This window comes from Microtus ochrogaster, chromosome 1, assembly GCF_000317375.1.
Source record: "Microtus ochrogaster isolate Prairie Vole_2 chromosome 1, MicOch1.0, whole genome shotgun sequence".
NCBI lineage: Eukaryota > Metazoa > Chordata > Mammalia > Rodentia > Cricetidae > Microtus > Microtus ochrogaster.
The window spans coordinates 124,115,611-124,134,713 of NC_022009.1; the positions used below are offsets into that span (position 1 = coordinate 124,115,611).

At 47.6% G+C, this 19,103-nt stretch overlaps 1 protein-coding gene across 5 annotated transcripts in view; it reads right to left on the reverse strand.

Annotated features, from left to right (window-relative positions):
• Nucleotides 1–19,069, reverse strand: part of Tmem131l (transmembrane 131 like) — a 119,343-nt gene extending 100,274 nt beyond the window's left edge. For all 5 annotated transcript variants that reach the window (XM_026785766.1, XM_026785655.1, XM_026785703.1 and 2 more), the window contains exons 1-3: nt 18,916–19,069; nt 18,241–18,311; nt 11,420–11,463 (exon numbers count right to left, since the gene is read on the reverse strand). In XM_026785766.1, coding sequence (XP_026641567.1) covers nt 11,420–11,463; nt 18,241–18,311; nt 18,916–19,039 — 239 coding nt within the window. In that variant the 5' untranslated portion in view covers nt 19,040–19,069. The remainder of the gene's footprint in view (nt 1–11,419; nt 11,464–18,240; nt 18,312–18,915) is intronic.
• Between the last annotated feature and the right edge of the window lie 34 nt (nt 19,070–19,103).

The window sequence follows — 19,103 nt, forward strand, 5'->3', positions numbered from 1 at the left end:
TGTACATAATAAATAAATAAATAAATAAATAAATAAATAAATAAATAAATAAATATTAAAAAAAATTATTACATCTATTGTGTGTGGGAGACGGGAGGGGAGCAGCAGACAAGACAGAGAACATAAGAACATGAAAGTCAAAGCCAACTTTCAGGGGCGAGTCCTCTCCTTTCACCGTGTGGGACCTGGGGACCACCTCTTTTGATCAGGCCTAGTAGCAAATGCCTTTACCTGCTGAGTCACCTCAAGACCCAAACTCAATTTTTAAACTGAAGATGAACTAAAGAGAAAAACCACCTGGTCTTTTGCATTGAGTTAAAGTTTCTGTAACTTAACACTGCATTTTCCCAGTTTAGGTAATTAGCAATGTTACAAAAGGAATATGTCCTCACCTTTATAATAAAAATGCATGCACTGTAATCCCAACACTCAGGTCGAGACAGAAGGATCAGAAGTTCTGGGTCATTAACTACATAGTGAATTCAATGCCGGTCTAGGCTACTTTTTCCTCAAGAAATACAAAATATAAACTAAATGAAATTTCAAACCATTCCCCAGGAGGCCTTTGTACAAGCATGGATAAGAGGTGTCTTGGAGGACCCAAGTGTAGGAACCCCATACCAGGGGTGCAGCATTACTGAGCTGAAGGCCCACTCCTCCCAATAAGTATGCAAAGTCTCCTCCTCCAGCAGGATGATGTCTTGTTTCCAAAGAAAATGATAAAAACTCTATCTACCAAAACCTAAAGAAAACTTAAGAAAAATGACAATATAACGAGGTCAGAACTATAGCTTGGCAACACATGGTGTTTATTAGTACATGCACACTCAATCCTCAGCACCAAAAAATAAAGTAAAATCATACTCTATAAAGGTAGCACTAAAATTAACAAAGATGAGAGTAAGTGTGCTGAGAGTTTTGATTACACAGTTGCTCAAAATAAATGCTAATACGACAACACATCTCAAGCTGTCCATAAACATGTTTGCAAGAATAAAAATTATTACTGACCACATAAATAATTACAGGGGCAAAAAAAGATAGAAATCACTGAGCAAACAACAATGTAAAAGACCAGGGATTTCTCACCACTGAACTAACAGCTGTCTGGTCAGAACCCTATCGGGCATGTGTGTGCAAGAACGCCCTGAAACCCAGCCCTCCCTATCCGTGCCCTGGTCTGCTTCTGCATTCTGCCCTTCTCTTACTATCACAGATGCTGAGTCTCTTACAACACTTTTTCCTTGTCCAGTCTCCCTTTCGATTCCCAGTTCCAACAAGGAAGTTGAAGAAAACGTAAATAGTACTTAAGTGAGACAGGCCTTAAACTCAAAAGAGTCCAAGTTACCGCCACGCCATCAGCCACAACCCTAATCCCCAAGCTGGCATCATGGTTAAGTCTGCAGAGACAAGATCCAGGTCACATCCTTGAACTTAACTCACTCTCCTGCTCCTGCTTGGGCTTTAGGCTCGTTTCTTAACCTAGAGTGTTGGCTCGGTGAGACTCAAGGTTAACCTGCAACTGCATCTAACCAGGCAATTAGGGATAGGCTCCCCACTAGCCAGAACCCAAAAGTGGTGAATTATGAAACCCCTTCCAGGCCAACTAGATATACTTTCTAATTAAAATGTAGCCTCGTTTTACAACCCAGGTTAAAGGGATTAAAAGATTACAGACTAGAGACCCAGAGCTTTCTCCACCTCTCATGGTTCTGCCACTAACGATGAGAGCAGGTGCTGGGACACCTAATTACCCAGGAATTATACCACCCCACCCGGAACCAATTTCAGGACCACAGATCAGCTTCTCCCCAAACACAAAGCTGCCAATTAAGTCACACAAAAGTCCAACTAACAGGCAATTTGGATATGGCATTTTCCCACCTGAACACAGCTCTTCCTGGGGCAGCACTGGAACAACTAACAGGCAATTTGGATATGGCATTTTCCCACCTGAAAACAGACTTTCTGAACACAGCTCTTCCTGGGGCAGCACTGGAACACCCTTGAGTAAATGTCATTAAAATGCTTGAACGCAGGGACTGCCCTCCAGGATTCAAGCATTTACAGAAAACAACAAAAGTTTCTGCCAAGCCAAGGAACGGTCCTCAGGATGCACCAGCAAGTCCCCGCTGGCTAGGCAGCTAACAGCTAGGCTGAAGATGCTGGCCCTGCACACCTTGGCACACACGATCCACAGCCTCTTCTGTGATCCCGTTGTTCTGAATTCTAACAGAAGTACGGTTTGCGTTCACGAGTTCACCCACTTGCTTTACCAACATATTCCCACACCTTCCCACTTAATTTCTCACAATGAACACACACACACAGAGCTGCTCAGAGCTCACGATCTATCGTCATTTTCTTAGCACGGACACCTACAAGTACACACAAAGAAATAATTTAGAAAGAAGATCCATTCACTGTGTGCCAACCTTCAGGCTGGCAAAGATCCTCAGGAATGCCTGTGCAGCTGACACGGAGCTGGACAACCTGTTGTTGACCAAACCATGCTTCCTCTGAGCACCAGAGTTAGGGGGAGCTAGGGATGGGAGGGGGAGGGGGCAGAAGGGAAGGTGAACGGCTACTCATAAGGCTAGTTAGAGCTAGTTACGAGCTAAACTGCGTAGTCATCCTGTCAGAAGAGAGACACACAGGGACAAAGGCAGAGAGCAGAGCAAGGTGGCTCCAAGTCAATGAACAGCAACAGCTGCCACACAGCTGATGCAAAGGGACCCTGCGCGTTGTAGAGGGAATGGCCCTGTCGACACCCAGACCGAGCTGCTGCTCTCCAGGCCCGGAGAGAACTCATTTCTAATGCTCTAAGCACTGTTTGTGGTTCTGTTACATCAGCCCTAGACACCACACTGGAACTTGCTTCCCTTCTTACCCTACTATCCACCCCCTCAGCCGGTGAGGGTTCCCACAGTACCGCAGAAGGACCTTAGGGAATCCCCAGCCTATGGCTGAGTTGGGGAGTCCCCTCTCCCACAGAACTACACATGACAATCCTTGTGCCAATCTCATTGCTTCTCTCTAGCTCCCAGCTGCCTCCTCCGGGCCGCAGCCTGCCCCAGTACCATCCAAGTTCCTGACACCCTGAGTCATTGGGTGGGGCTGAGGGAGGAGGGAGATGCGGGAACACAGAAGTCCCCTTCAGTGTGAGTGATTCCTGTATTGACTGCCCCCCCATTTTCTCAGAGTTCTTAGAACACTTCCAACTTCTACTTCCTATCCTTTTGCACCCCAACATTCTCCCCGCCCCAGCCCCTCTCACACACAGCCTCAGCCTTGCCACATGTCACAGCAGACAGCCCGGGCAGACACACTGCTCTGTACTATGAGTGGCCGTTCCCACCCAGTAACAGAGCCTTTCTGTTATCAGGCCAATGTTTTCTGCCAGACACACATCCTTTATAACAAATGGCTTGAGAAAGGTCCTCAGTTCTCTGCTGGAAGCTACCGTGCCAGAGTCTAACCCACCTGCTCACCAGTGTGCCACGGCAGGCTGGACACCGGCCTCACACTGACACAACTGGATACCATATGAAGAGAACATTGCAAGCTTAGTCTGGCCAAAACCCTGAGCTGGTGATGACAGGAAAGACTGAACAACTTTCACCTCCCAGCTCCTACTGACTGCTTGACCCACAAGATCCCCTCTGCCTCTCGTTATTTAATCGTCAACAAAGGTAATTTAGCAGCGTGATCCCTCAGATGTCTCACGCTAGACCAGCGCGCTCAAGCTGCAGCCTGCATCAGAGTCACCCAGAGGGCTCCTTAACACAGATGGCTGGGCCTCTCCCCTGGAGCTTCTGACTCAGTAGGCCTGGGTGGGGTCTGAGAACTCAGCTGTCTAACAAGTTCCCAGGTAACGCTGAGTCTGCAAGAGGGACCTCACTGGAGAAGCACTACCTTGGGTGGCTCACCCCATACCTGGTCCCAGTTACTCACTTGCTCTGACTCCCCACTCTCCAGGTCCCTGTTCCCACTTGGGCGAAGCCCTGGTTGTGGCCAATGACCATAACTCCCTCGTGACTAAACCCCAGGCCAGCAAGGGGCCGTGACAGGCACAGATCCACTGTGAGTGTCTTGGGAGATTCAAGAATGGAGTTTGAGGATGCTACGGAGAAAGAGGCGCCCTGTGGGGGTATTTGAACCTGCCCTTCTGGAAGAGGTCTGTAGATCTGCAAACGTGATCACAGCAAGACAAGCAGGTAGGAAACCTGCTGAGTCGACCAGCCCAGAGCCATCCTGCCCCGGCTTCTGGCTAGGTGACATGATGCTTGCCTTACTGTTGGAGCTGGCTGAGTCAGGGTTTTCTGCTCCTTGCTGTTGAAAATAATCACAAAGCAAAGCAGGCCAACAGGACAGCTTATCTGGACACAGCACGGTGACATGTGGTCTACAAAGTCCAGGTGAGCTATGATACCACGTCTAAATTTTCCAGATTATTTCAAAAGGCCACACTAGAATGTTCATGAAGGATTAAAATTTTGCAAGAGCGTAAAACTGAAGTTCCAGTCCAGCACGTGGTAAAAGATCCAACTCTGAGACTGTCTCAAGAGCCAGCTCATCATACTTTCCTGGAGTTTTGTTAGGAACTACGAGCAATAAAGAACGGAAGCACTTCCTCAGTTCAATCCTGGACATGGTGTCTTCCCACAGGAGCATGCTGTCATTATATCCAAGTGGGAAAATGGTTTCCAACCTATTTTCCTTTGTATTCAACGCCAGGGTAGACCGGTATACAGAAAGAGGGCACTTAGGACATACAACTGTCTGTGCTTTACAGATCTGCAACCTTATTTTACCATTATCGATATCTATCCTCATCAGTAAAATAAGAACACTACCACACAGCCACCTGGCCATAGAGGACAACACATCTGAGAACAATCTGTAAACCAGAGGTACAACACCAGGGCAAATACTTAAATTCAGTTTTAATGCATGAATTGGATTTACCTTGGCCTGATTAAAAAAGCAAAAAATTAATGATGAGCCCAGAAGACTTCCCCAAAAACTCCTACTATCTCTCTTAGTATCGTCTGGCTGGCTGTGTTTGGATGGCAACAACATTTGGTCTATTTAGAGACCACACGATGGCTGAGGTCTCACTAAAGCCAACCCTACAAACCAGCTGCAAATGCAGCAGCGGTGGGTACCTCAGAGCATCTTACGGGGGCAGACCTCCTCCCTGTAGAACAGCCTGGCAGGGATACATCCCTCGGAGCTACTATCTCTGAACAGAATGCAGAGACAAGGCTGAGGAGTAGGAACGGCTCCCTTAACCTGTTTCTCAAGCTCACGAAGGTTCACCTTAGCGAGGAAAACACCGAGAGGTAGATACGGACACCTTCTAGAATAGGAGTAATCTTTAAGAAATGAAAAGTCTCAATTTTCTTTATGTGTATGGGTGTTTTGTCTGCATAAGTCTGTGTGTGTGTTTTCATAAGGCCTGTGTCCACTGGAACTGGACTTAAAGATGATTATACGTGACTGTATGGGTGCTGAGACTCAAACCCAGGTCTTCAGGAAGAGAAGCCCAAGCACTCAACCACAGTGTCTTTTCCTATGGCATGTGCGAGAGAGAGAGAGAGAGAGAGAGAGAGAGAGAGAGAGAGAGAGAGAGAGAGAGAGTGTGTGTGTGTGTGTGTGTGTGTGTGTGTGAGAAGGTCCAGGCACTACCACTCTAGACTCAGATTTTACAGGTGCAAAACTCTTAACAGCAAACTAATAATTTGATGACAATTCATTTAAAAGAGTAACAAGCTCCCAGGAGACCCCATATTCCTAATGCTGGTGTTCCCAGACAGAAAACGCTGCCTGGGGAAATTATTTTAAGTATTGAAATCCCAGCTGTGCTGTTATCTTAAGTAACAAGAAGTCTAGAACACCTTCACAGAATTAACCAATACTGTCACTGTGGTGTCAAGACGCCTCTACAATTAGGGCCTCCGTGTCTCACAGGCCATTGTAACATGGTATAGAGCAATGCAAATCACAACGCCCACCACAGAACAGCAGCCTAACACCAAAGCATCAATCAGCTCTCCCAGGGCTTAAAGGCCCAGTGTCTCCCTCCCTGTTTCACAGCTGTACCTTGGCTCTTGTCCCAGGCTCACTCACTCCTCCAAGTCTTTCCTATGCGTGTTTCGATTCGATGGGCACATCTCCCTGGGCTGTGCCTCTGCCTGGCTGTCTCTGCCGAATACCCATCTACTAAATGGGCTCCGTGAAGTGATTCTGCCGCTGAACCTGGAGCGATAATCAGCCAGCCACAGTGGTGCGCGCAGAATGCCCTTTACTTGAGAGGAGTGACTTTTCTAAAGGCTGCCCCATCCAGAGGAAGAAGCAGTGTGATTCTGCCTGGACCAGTTCATCCACACACAAACACACACACATACACGCACACCCCACACTCACACCTCTCATGCTGCAAGCCCCTCGCTCACTCTCCGGGAGCCGCTGGCAATAAAGGGGCTCGCCTATTTTTTATTTTAGGCTAACACTTAGCAATTCTTGAAGGACTGAAAAATTATTTGGGAGCTGGGCGGTGGTGGTGAACGCCTTTAATCCCAGCCCTTGGGAGGCAGAGGGAAGAGGATCTCAGAGGGTTCAAGGACAGCCTGGTCTAGAGAACAGTTCCAGGAAGCCAGGACTGTTATGCAGAGAAACTCTGTCTCAAAAAAAAAAAAACAAAAACCCAACAACAACAACAAAAAAAAATTATTTGATATGACCCCAAAGAAGGTTCAAATAGTTAATATTAACTATGCACACAAAACTTGCCACAGCAAGAGTCTGTAAAAGATTATTTAAATATCTAAAAGAAGTCAAATCAAAGTCTGCTAGTTCTAGTGTATTATTTTTCTAATTTATTTCAATTAAAGCTAAATAATTATATAAATTGACTACAGCTTTGCTGATATGGGATTCCCCTCCGGATGCTAGGAATATGTTCTCCAGGAATGAAAGCAGAGTCTCCGTTTACACTTGGCTAATGTCTTCACAACACAAATTTAAAAACTATTTTTAAAGTATTTTGTGGTTAGAGAACTTTTAATGTATACCATGAGCACCATTAGAAAGCCTGTACTTTATGAAGAAAACCTAAATGACGAGACTGATTGCAGCCAAAGACAACCCTCTTAAAATGTTAAAGCTAGAAAGACCATAACTAGACACGTTCATCCTGCGCCCTCCCTGTAACTCAGCCCTGTAAGAGGCACCAAGAACTTTATACTGACAGCGCCTGATCGACAGCCTCTTGTCACATGTGACTCTGGCAGTGAGCTCGATGTGAAGCCACAACCCTAACACAGGAACTGGTACCACGGCTCTCACAGCAATGACTGACTGCGGACTTGGTTATGGAGAACACACAATTGAGTTAAAGACGACTATTTAATAGCACGATCTTGCAGAATAGCATCTAGCAGCTTTTCAACTCGGCGTCAGTGACTGAGTCTAGAACTAGGGAATCAACAGAAGGAGTACCAGGCTAGACCTCAGGTACCACAAAAGGTAATTTCCACAAAGGAACAAGCACCCTGTGCTAATCCTAATGTCAGCAAGGTTCAGGGAGGGTGAGGGAAGGCGGAAGGGAGGGGCAGAGAGGACACACAGTCACACGGCTAAAAGAACATGAGAATATGGGGAAGGACTGAAAAGGTGGACAAGACCCTCAATCACAAAATGACCTTCTGTGCCTGTGCCACACCTGGGAGCCTGCACTCTATCCAGCAATAATGTAACACAAAATAGGCTGATCTCAAGAGGAGGGATTCAGTGCATCCCTGGGATGGGAATGTGAAGACCTGGCTGGACAGAGGCAGACGACTCTCTGAAGATGACTCTGGGTTCTGAGAGGGTATGAGGAGTAAAGGGCCCTCCCTCCCTCCCTCTGTACCTCACTGTACACAGCATGCTGACATGACTCTTAGCTCAGGGTGCTTGCTCTTTTTCCCCAGAACCTGATGCTGAAGAAAGGAAGAGCCCAGGAAGAGTTCAGGAGTTCAGTTCGGACACGCTAGCTTTGAAGATATTGGTGGACACTAGGTGAGAGTCCTGGGCAGAAGGTACAATCTGCTTCCCATACTCTATGTAGTATTTATATATTATATAGGTTATATATACTCTATCTACATGGAATATGCAATCTTCTCATATATATCATACAGAAACTCAAGAGCAGGTGCCTCGCTGCGGAGGGCCACCAGGAGTGTCCCGACTTCTGGTGTCCCCACTTTCAGGATCCACCTTTAACTGACATTAAACTGTTTTTGCTGCTCTTCCTAAGCAGATAAAAATGTTTCTGAGCTGGGAAGTGGTGACGCACACCTTTAATCGCAGCACTTGGGAGGCAGAGGCAGGGCAGGCCAATCTCTGTGAGCCTACAGCCTGGTCTACAGAGCAAGTCCAGGACCCTGCCTTAAACACCCCCTTAAAAAAATACATTCTGAAGTTCAAAAGGGACTGGGTTGTAGAGTACTGGTCTATAGTACGTAGAGGCCTGGGTTCTACCCTCGGCAGTGTACAAATTAACACTAATGAAGAGCATTCTACAGACAATGTACCTAGCCAGGCAGTGATTGTGATTTCTACAATCATTTTCAAAGCTAAAATAACATTATTCATTCCTTAGCAATAATACTTCAACCTTTCTGATCCTATTAGACACTACTGTGCTCCAAAAAAGGCTTACCCAAGAGCCGTGTGCTCAGGGAGCCAGCTCAGCGTCCCCGAGAGCATTGACTCAAGGACGAGCTGGAGTCACTCAGGTTTGCTCCCTCTCATCAGAATCTCCCAAAGCAATCTCCTTTTCTCAGCAAAGGAGTGGATGGCTGCGGATATCTGAGAACACCCAGGAGGAAAGGAGGGATGGGGAGGCGAGAAGGAAGACGGGCTTCAAATAGTGCCTTCCTGGCTTGCAACCAAACACAATTACAGAGCAGCCACAGAAGATGATGTCAAGATAACACAGACAGAGTCTTCACCAAGGCCAGGGGCACTGACAGCTTCCTCAGCCGAGGAGAGTGTGAGGTAACAGGCCACAGAGGCCCCACGGCCAGAGTCAGCAGTGGTGGCAGCCTCGGCTGGTGCAACACTGACATTTTACCATCTAGATTTTTCTCTAGACAGGCAGATCCACGGCAGCACCATTCACGCTTTCTCAAAGCCCAGACTGCTGCATGGCCAAGTTCATGTCTCTAGTCTCGAGTTGCCATAGGCGTAGCTGCTCTAGGATATCTTGACAGAACGCACGGTGTCATTCATGAAATTATAAAAAAGTAATTAAGAGGTGTAAAACTATATGAATGGCTCCTCAATGAAGATTGAGTACGAATGGTACTAAAACAGAAGGAAACACGGCGCTGGGCTGGGGGTCTCAGAGCATAGTCACATGAATTACTAAATAAACAGGAGGGCCGCAAATCTACACAGAAAATTAAAACAACCTGGGTTGATGTAGCTTAATTCTACGTAATACATTTGCCCCCAGAGAACACGGTGTAAAGGAGGCGGTGAGATGAGCTCTGGCAGGGAGACAGACAGACAGATGGTGACCTGGTGACCCAAGTCATAATCAAAGGTGAGCTTAGCGGTGGTGGCTCACGCCTTTAACCCCAGCGCTCGGGAGGCAGAGGCAGCCCGGTCTACAGAGCGAGTTCCAGGACAGCCAAAGCTACAAAGAGAAACCCTGTCTAGAAAAAAAAGAAAAGAAAAGAAAGGGTTCAGAATCCAAGGAGAAGCTGATGCATGCGTACACCTTCCTTGCCGTGACAAGACAGCAAAGCAGCCTGTCTTGTGGCCTTCTTCCCTGTACTCTGGCCCATTCAAGCAGAGAAAAGTTATCAGACAAGCTAAAATCCAAGGACATTATATACAAAATACCTGATCAATGGAGAATAACCCATGCCCAAGGAAACATGACTACTAAACCTTCACATGTGACTCGGGACCTACAGACGAGAAGCCCACGATCATACTCAAAAGCAGAGAATCCTTTCCAGGTGAGGGACTTTGGAACTGCCTTAAAGAATGCATAGGATTAAAATCAAGGAATCAGTCTCCATGCACACATGTGATGTAAGTGGCTGAACAACCAACTCGCTAAATCCCACAGAGAAGAACCACAGATAGTCTGTGAAGAAGACACTGAAGGCCACTGAGGACTCGGCCCTGGAGGGTATTAGGAAAACACTAACGACTTTTCTAAACAAAGAAGAGAGCTTGGTCCACAGTAGGACAGCAACGCTGCTTCATGGCAATAAATGTACCAGAGCTTTAGACGATGCTAACATGACAACAGGGTGTGCTGGGTGACAATCGTGCAAGGCCTCTCTCTGGACCTTTGTCATTCTCTTGTAAATCTTTATTCTAAAGCAAGTCTCGATGTATTTGGTCTTATGTAGGTCAAGAGGGCTTCAAACTGACAATGTTGCCAAGGATGACCTTGAACTCCCAATCCTCCTGCTTCTACCTCCCAAGCAAGCACTAGGGCTACAGGCAAATCTACCACGCCCATTCAAACATTTAATTTTAAATCACAAGCTATTGGACGGGCTTGAGGAAGTTTTTTAAATCAACTGAACAATGACAGTTCTGCCCTAGGTAAGTCAGTGAATACTTCATACATGGGTCAGTGACTAGTCACCCATCACGTAACACTGAGGGAATTCTTAGAGCTCCACATTCTGCATTCTAGAAACAGACACAAAGAAGGTCTCTAACAGGAGCCTTCCATCTAGGTTATGATATTATCTTCACACATCAGGAACAATCTCAATTCTGAAGAGCGGAACAGACAAAAGAAACAAAAGGAAAAAACAGGTTAAAAAGCAAAGCAGCTGGGAGCAAAATAACAGCACAATACTGGAATAACGGCCACCAGCACCATGGAGTCCAGTCCAGGATGATCCAGCTGTGAGCCATGGGCTACTGAGGCTGACCTGAAGGGGAAGGCGTTTCTTAGGAAACAGAGAAGTCCTAAGGCTATGTGTGTGTGTGTGCACAACCGGAAACACACAGAACAGCAGGAAAAAGTCTTTTTACTGACAGACACTACACACAACACAAGGCAACGCGGGAATTGTTTGGTGTACTCTCCTTAGCACTGGGCACAGAGTCTGACCTCGACAGAGGTTTCTAAACAAAAAGGCAGGCATAAATACACCCCAGGAAAAACAAGGCTAAGGTGTGGCAAACAAGGGAATATTGACTACAGTTTTTTGTATCATTTTAAAACAAAATCAGATTAAATTACTGGAGAACGTAGAGTCCACTGAGGTCAAAGAGAAAGGTGTGTTACAAAGTACAGTAAACACATATACAGAGAGAGACATGTAGAGACCAATACATCCAGTGACGTAGGGATGCCCAGCAGGCAACGATCTGTCCCCTCTCTCCTTACCTCTGTTCTTGAGAAGGGTCCTCCAAGTCCTCTTCAGAGTCACCCTGGAGTGAAAGAACACGCATTAGCAACTGTCTCAAAGAAACACAGTCCCCAACGGTGCAACGCTGAGCAGCAGTGAATAACTAAAGTGACCCAGCCGTCAGTGGAGATTTACAACGGTGTCATACAGGGGGCAGTGGTTAAAAGTGCTTACTCATCTTCCAGAAGACCCAACTTTGGGTCCCAACACCAACATCAGTCAACCAACAAGTACCTGTAACTCTACCTCCTGGGGGGAAAAAAATCCCTCTTCTGGCCTCTGTGTGCACCACACACAGACACACAAACAAAAAAAAATCTTTTTGTTTAATGATGTCATAATGGCAATATAAAGCCATAGGTTGGCAATTGGTCTCTCAGATACTCACAGTAAGTAAATAACCTACTGGCTTAGAACATAGCCTGAACATAATTCCAAAACACTTCAAGAGCCTTTTTTAACATTTTAAGTCTAATCATATAAGACACTAGTCAAAATAATAAGATCTAATAATAAAATCTCTAAGTATAGAAAACATATTATTTAGCTGAGCATGGTGGCCTAGTCCGAACACTCGAGAGGCAGAAGTAGGTGGAGTTAAGAGACCAGCATGGTGTATATAAAGAGTTCAAGGCCAGTCAGACTGCACAGTGAGATCCTGTCTCAAAAATAAAAAAGTAATTTAAAGACAGAAAAGACATTGTATAGCTCATTGTATATTATATTGTATATTCTATATTAATTGTATATTAATATAGAATACACTATGACATCAATAAAAAGGCCACTAATTTTATAAATTAAGCAAACATCCCCTTCAAATACTATTCCGTGTATTTCAGGAGGAAACATGAGCAGGGTGGACAAAGAGAAGCCAAGGCCAACTAAGCCCTGCAGTGCCCAGCCCACATTAACCCTGGGGGCATTACGCGGCCAGGTTTCACCTCTGTTTGGAGCTCTGGGCGTCCTGACTCTCCAGTTCCTCTACACCCAGTGCCGCTAACCCTCCAGTCCCTGTCTCTGGTCCTCTCGGCCCAGGGTCCCTTCACTACAGCTTCAGTGTACTGGGTGTGGAGAGACGGCAGTGGCTAAGAGCCATTACTGGAAGACTCCAGAGGGCCTGGGGTTGAGTTCCCACATCAGACAGTTCATAAAATCTTCACCGTGTTAGCATGGACTGAGAGGACAAGGCCAGACTGCTCTTCTGTCCCTCTCACTGCAGATGTCCCATCCACGCCCACCGTTCTCTCGCTTCCCAGCCAAGCTCTGTTCCGCACAGCGCCAAGCCTAGCAGCTGCAGGAAACACACTGCAAGCATGCGCACTGCTTACAACACGGTCTTACTTCCAGACCTACACCGTCTCGAGCTCCACCCCCAGGTGAACATACATCCCAATGTCAGCAGTGCCTATAGAGAAGCTCCAGCTGGTTTTATTAAAAACCAGACACAGACACACAGACAGACACACAGACACACACACACACCGGACCCATCACAAAGCCAGACCCCTAGGCAAAACCTTTATTGCTCCCCTCTCTCCACCGCCAACTGGAAATTCAGATCTGCACATTCTCCCCTGTCCTGCCCACTGGCCCACCACAGGGGTGATATACAGGGCTTTGTGTTATGCTTACAGGCTCACCTCCGTTCCATCCTACAAACATCACTGCGATACCCATCTTCGTCCACATCACTACTTACCACCCATTGTACGCCTAGCTTCCAGTGTCCCTGCTCGGATGACCCTAAGGCTGAGGCGAGAAGGTGGAGAGTTCCCAGGCCAGCCTGGACTAACAGTGAGACCCTGTCTCAAAAACCAGAAGGTGCTGCAGAAGTTCCCAGTGTTCATGGGACTACTCCAAACTCTTTCAGGACTACGCTGCACTACTCAGGCCTGGGTCCCTTCTGGCCTTAGGTCTCAAGTGACCCCTCGGGAGACACTGGCCTCTTCTCTCTGTTCTTAATTGTCAGCACTCAAAAGCTGTCCCAGGCATTACCAGCTTTCTCTCCTCAACAAAACCGAGCTCTCAAAGAACAAGATCAAATCTTCTATTCCTACCTGCCCCAGTGCCCCAGGGCCCTTACATTGGCCATTTCCATCCCATGCTGCTTTCAAGAGCTCAAGTATCTTTTCAACGTGGCATCCATGGATGGCTTCAACTAAAACTTTCCCATCACTGCCTCTCCCTGTCTGCGTACAACATGCGTGCCCTTCAGTCAGACCGCATGGCTTAGAACTTTGTGTGTCTCTCACCATCCATGTGCCTTTGTATAAATGGCAGGGTCCACGCGGCAGGTGTTTGGGTTTACTGTACCACCATCTGCACCTGAAACCGTGTTTGGCCAGCAGGCTTCGTACAACCCAGCTGTCTCTTAGATTCTAATAGTCCTTGGTATTTTCTGAAAACTTCTCACAAAACAGAACTTGTATTTCCCTCCAACACGGGCACCATTATCACCACCACACGGTGCTCAGAGAGCACTAAGACACAACACAGCCAAAAAAGCTCAGGCTCAAGAGCTAACCGCTTCCTAGGTTCAAATCCTCCCCGCTACATCTTCTGCTTGTTTGTTGCTGGACACAGTTTCTCTGTGTAACCTTGGCTGTCCTGGAGCTCGCTCTGTAGACCAGGCTGGCCTCCAAATCACAGAGATCCACCTGCCTCTACCTCCCGGGATTAAAGGCTACTTTTTTTTTCAGTTTTCTGCTACTTTGTTATTGCAGCGAGTGACTTACTTAGCTGTACAGTACCTCACTGTCTTCAGCTATAAAATCAAGCAACAATGCCTCACACTCTGTAGGATATGAATATAAAGATGATGCTGATAGTTCTCAACCCATGTTAGTTATTATTTTTCAATGTTCACAGGAGAGTAAGCCAAAAATAAACATCTATGACAAAAAGATTTCCAAATACTAGTTAAAGATTCACTGACCAGAGTTCCATGCTATTACATAATAATGTACCTGAGATTAAAACAAACAGATGTTCACTGTCTTGTTTCTGGTTTCACTTTCTACCAATTTCTATTATCCATACCCCCAATCTTAGACGGGGAAATCAAGAAGACATGGTATTTTTAAAGATCAGATCTTCTTCTTTATCTAAGTCAGAGAGGTTCAACGGTGCCGTGCCAATGCTTGGTGTCTGCATCAGGGTCCCAAGTCGGGCTGGCCCACCCATCCCTCCAGGCCCCATACGAGGTCCAGCATCTCCATTTCCACTCTGTGGTGTTCAGGAGTGATTCCAGGCAGACTGGGAACCAACAGGACACAACAACAGGGCAATGAACACTCAGGCATTTCATCTGTAATCCTCAGGATTGAGTAACTTCATCAATAAGACAGTGGAGCCAGACATCATGGTGACCACTGAACGCCCACTACATAGGGAATATGGTGGCCACAGCAGCGCTCTCAAACCTCAGCAGCCCAGACTACATATGGGAACCCAGCTGAGACAACATGGCACACACAAGCAAAGAAAAGTCAAACGGGACAAGAGATGCAGAAGGGAGATGATGGTGACAGCAGGAAACCCAAGAGTCACAAAGGACCTAGCCCTACAGTGCCTCCATGCCACAGTCAACATCCATGGTTCACACCACAGACGACGCACTGGGCTCAGCGGGTCCCAAAGGAGGGACAGGAAAGAGACCCAAAGGCCAGAGCAGATCAAGGGAGCACCACCCTCCATACACACAGACCACTAAGGTGCACAAAGCTTGCTGTCTTACACAAATGCAGCTCTCACCAGACAGCCCATGAAAAGACAAGCATGGCTTCTGTACCATCACTGGGTTCAGGTACTGCATCATCAGAGAACAAGGGAAGATCTGTAACTCTAACAATAAAGCCTCTCATTATGACTGATAATTTTCTGTGTTACTATTCCAAACAATGTCCTAACAGGAGACTATATAACAAAAATATGTAAATAGGGGTGGGGGCATAATCCATTGCCACTCTCGGGAGACAGACACCCCCACACGAACAACATCCATATCAGCCTAACCACAGAGTCCACCACAGTGGGTTATCTGCCCTGGTGCAGCCCCTTCAGCAAGGGAAAGTGTTTGCGTTTTCCAGTGACGGAGCTTATGAGTTGGGTAAGAAACCACTAAAATGACAAGCTACCGGGATCACCGAGGTCAAAGAAGGTCATCCTCAGGAGCTCCTCTGAACGTAGTATAAAAATATCCCGCTCTGCAGGTGAGAAAACTGGTAATGGAGATACGGTATGCTGGGCCCAGATACAGCCCAGTGACTAGAACACGTGTGTAGCCCGTGAAAGGCCCTGGGTTCCATCTCCAGCAGCAGCAGCAGCAACAACAGGCTAAATAGTGGGAGGATTCATACCTAAACACTTAGAGACAAGAGGGTCTGGCAGGTTGTAACAATTACTAATGATGAGCAACAAGTTCTTAGTCACTTAGAGTCCCATAAGAAAAAGTTAAAAGGACAAAAACCACTTCTGTAGATAATCAGTATTGGCAGATCCTCGAGCACAACTTGATGCTCAGCTCTCATTGATAACTCTTAGGTTCCATAGGCCTTTCTTAGACTTCCTGAGAGGACCTGAAAATAGTCTCCAGACTCTTATGACATACACAAGGAAGCTTTCTGAAAGTAATTCTAAATTCCTTGAAAAGAATCTCTTCCAAATGACCGTCTTCAGAACACTCTGTATCTAAGACGCACGCGCGGCTCATCCCTGCCCAGGCAGATGCCCAGTGGTATCTCATAGAGAGATGACAGATGCAGAAAGCTACACATACTAGTCTCACTTCCGCCATAGCATGCATTCAAGCACCTTAGCTACCAAGGTCTCTCTGGTGAGCATTCGGGTATGACAACTTCTCAACCGTAACCGTTTTTACAAACTACACTATGCACGTGAAGTAAAGATCAAGCCAGAAACTGGGCATTTCATAAAATAACGCTTGAGCCTATAAATGAAGTCATGTTACCAAAGGCCTTGGCATTTCCATTTCGGGGCCACAAAGAATATATCTTTCACGAAGGCAGAAACAATGTCTATCATTTATTTTCTGTTTGGGCTGGCCTCCATCATGACCCACTGAAGACTTGGAGGAGTCACTCGAGCTACAATGCAAACGCTCATCTGTGCATCTTAACCAGGGAAACCCTGCTTCCCGGGAATACTGTGAGACGTTCTCATTGGGTAAAACTGGTGGTTGGAGCCAGGTCCAAGGGAAGACACACAGTCCTGTAGCTCCAGCTAACTCAGGAATGAAACAGGAGGATGGCTTGAGTGAGGGAATCTGAGGCAACACTGCAAGGCCTTATTTTAAAATAATAATAAAAAAAGAATAAAAACCCCCGCAGCAGGGAGAGGTACAATAACATGGATGCCACCAGCATCCAAGGAGCAGAGACCAAAACGATCTTCAGCATATGACCGTGAACAGTGAAGGCCCCCACCAGGAAGACCTCTCTGGCTCAAAGGTGGCTCATACCACCAATCAGCCACTGATATTCATGAATATAACTATTCAAAGTAAATGCTACCGAGTGTTTAGGGTGGTTTTCAGCTAAGGTTATGAATGACTTTGAGTTTGGGTTTTGTTCTGTTGTTGTTGTTGGTGGTGGTGGTGGTGCTCCACACACACACTTTTCAAAGCAGATGTATGATTTAGAATGGAGGGTAAAAAAAAAATCCATTTGGTAAAACAAAGACTGCTTGCTGGTGGGGCTTCTTCTCCAAAGGTGGTTCTCCTGCAGCCTGCTGGCCTCCAGAAAAGATCTAGGAAATTGTCTTCTAAAAAAGAAAAAGAAACCCACCTCTCTCTGTCTGTCAGTTATTATTCATTATCCCTGGCCAAATGAATATTCCAAATTTCTCAAAACCACTGCCATCAACGCTTCACATCAGAAGAAAGGTAAACCTGGAGAGGTCAAGAAGTTACAGCTCACGGCCCTGATTTTGATGCTGCCACCAGCATGGGAAGTAATAAACACTTTGAAATTTACCATATGCAAGTTAATATTCTCTTATCATTCAACACCCCTCCCATCCCCAATGCATTTTGGGTCTCTACAGCACTACTGGTGAAAAAAGTCTTCAAAATTATGTTTAAATGGGCATCTTTTGCAAGTCAGTGGGAATTTCATGCATAATTCAAACATTCTATGCAAGACAAAAGCTTTGCAATATCCATTGCAGTCTGAAGCCCTCTATGCTACAGATTCCCCCAATAAAACGATAGCAATTATTTTTCCACATGTAATCATTATCTCATGGGGGGGTGAAAAAAACCTGAAATTCAGGTTCTTAAGTGGGTGTATTCTAACAGGAATAAAAGATACTTGGAGAAAATCCAAGATTATACGCCTTTAAAGTCACTTCTTCATCCCAAAGCTACTTAGGCTAATGGCGAGCACCACTCACTAACATTTATGAAATCAATATCTCCATTGTGTTCAACCCTGCAGCTTACTTGCCATCCACACCACACCCGCTTGCCCAAACCCAAGTCCCCCGCCCACCCTGGACCATTAGAAGGCCAAAGAATCTGCCACTAGCCGGGCACAAGGCTGTGCGACACCCAACCAGCTTCAAGTGGCCTGGGCACCCACCTTCTGACTCACAGCCTGTCACATGGCGCGGGAGGAGGCCGAAGGGCCACCGTTGCCAGGTGTTCAGGCTCCGCACGACCGTTTATTTGCCTTGCAAAGTGACCCGAACGCTCCTGGGCGACAGGGGAAGGCCGGCTGCCTCCAGGCCTCTCCTCCCTCGCACGCCGGCACCCGCCCTGTCACCTGGTCCTCCTCACCTGAGTGGGCAGCAGGAGTTCCCCTTCTTCAGCCTGCCACAGCTCCACCACGTTCGGCAAGGGCTCAATCGCTGTACGGACACCAAAAAGCACACCGCGTTTGTAATGCACGGAAAAGAGACGCTTCCTGTTTCCTCGCCCGTCCCCCCCGTGCCACCCGCCTGCCCCAAACAAGTCTGCTTCTCCTCTCTCGCAGCGGAGGCCACCCGAGGGGGTGAACCGAGGATGCAAAGACAATGTCCAGCAGGCGCCCCCCGGGTCGAGGAGCTGAGGGCACGCGAGCATGGTGCGGACCTGGGGGCGAGGCCGCCTCACTAGGCACGGCGATCCCCAGGCCACCGGGCTGAGGGGAAACAAAGCTGCAGGAAGCCGGGAGCGGCGAGGCACCCGCGCGCCACACAAAGCGGGGGATGCGCCCGGGGCGCAGGGGCCCGCGCACAAAGGCTCCGGGGCGCGCGCGGCTAGCGGTCCCCAAGCCCCGCGCTGCCCCGCTCCTGAGCCGGCCTAGGGCCGCCGAGGGGACGCTGCGGTCGCAGGGCTGCAGCAGCCCGTCTTCCCCCTCGCTCTGCCGCCCGGGGTCCCCTTCCTCCGCGATCCCTCACAGATTTCAACAGTTCCCTTAAAAGAAAGGGGGGGCGGGGCGGCGAGGACTGCCAGCCCCGACGGCGGGCTGACCTTGTCCCTGAGCCCCTCCCGGACGGCAGCAGGACAGCAGGACCTGGAAGACGCCCAGCAGAAGGTTCGCCGCAGCGGTCGTTCGGCGGTAGGCGCCGGGCTGCGGCCGCCGGAGCCCCGCCATGCTGGTGCTCGCCGCGCTCGCTCGCTCTCTCGCTCGCAGCGCTCTCCTTCTCTGGCTTGCTGGC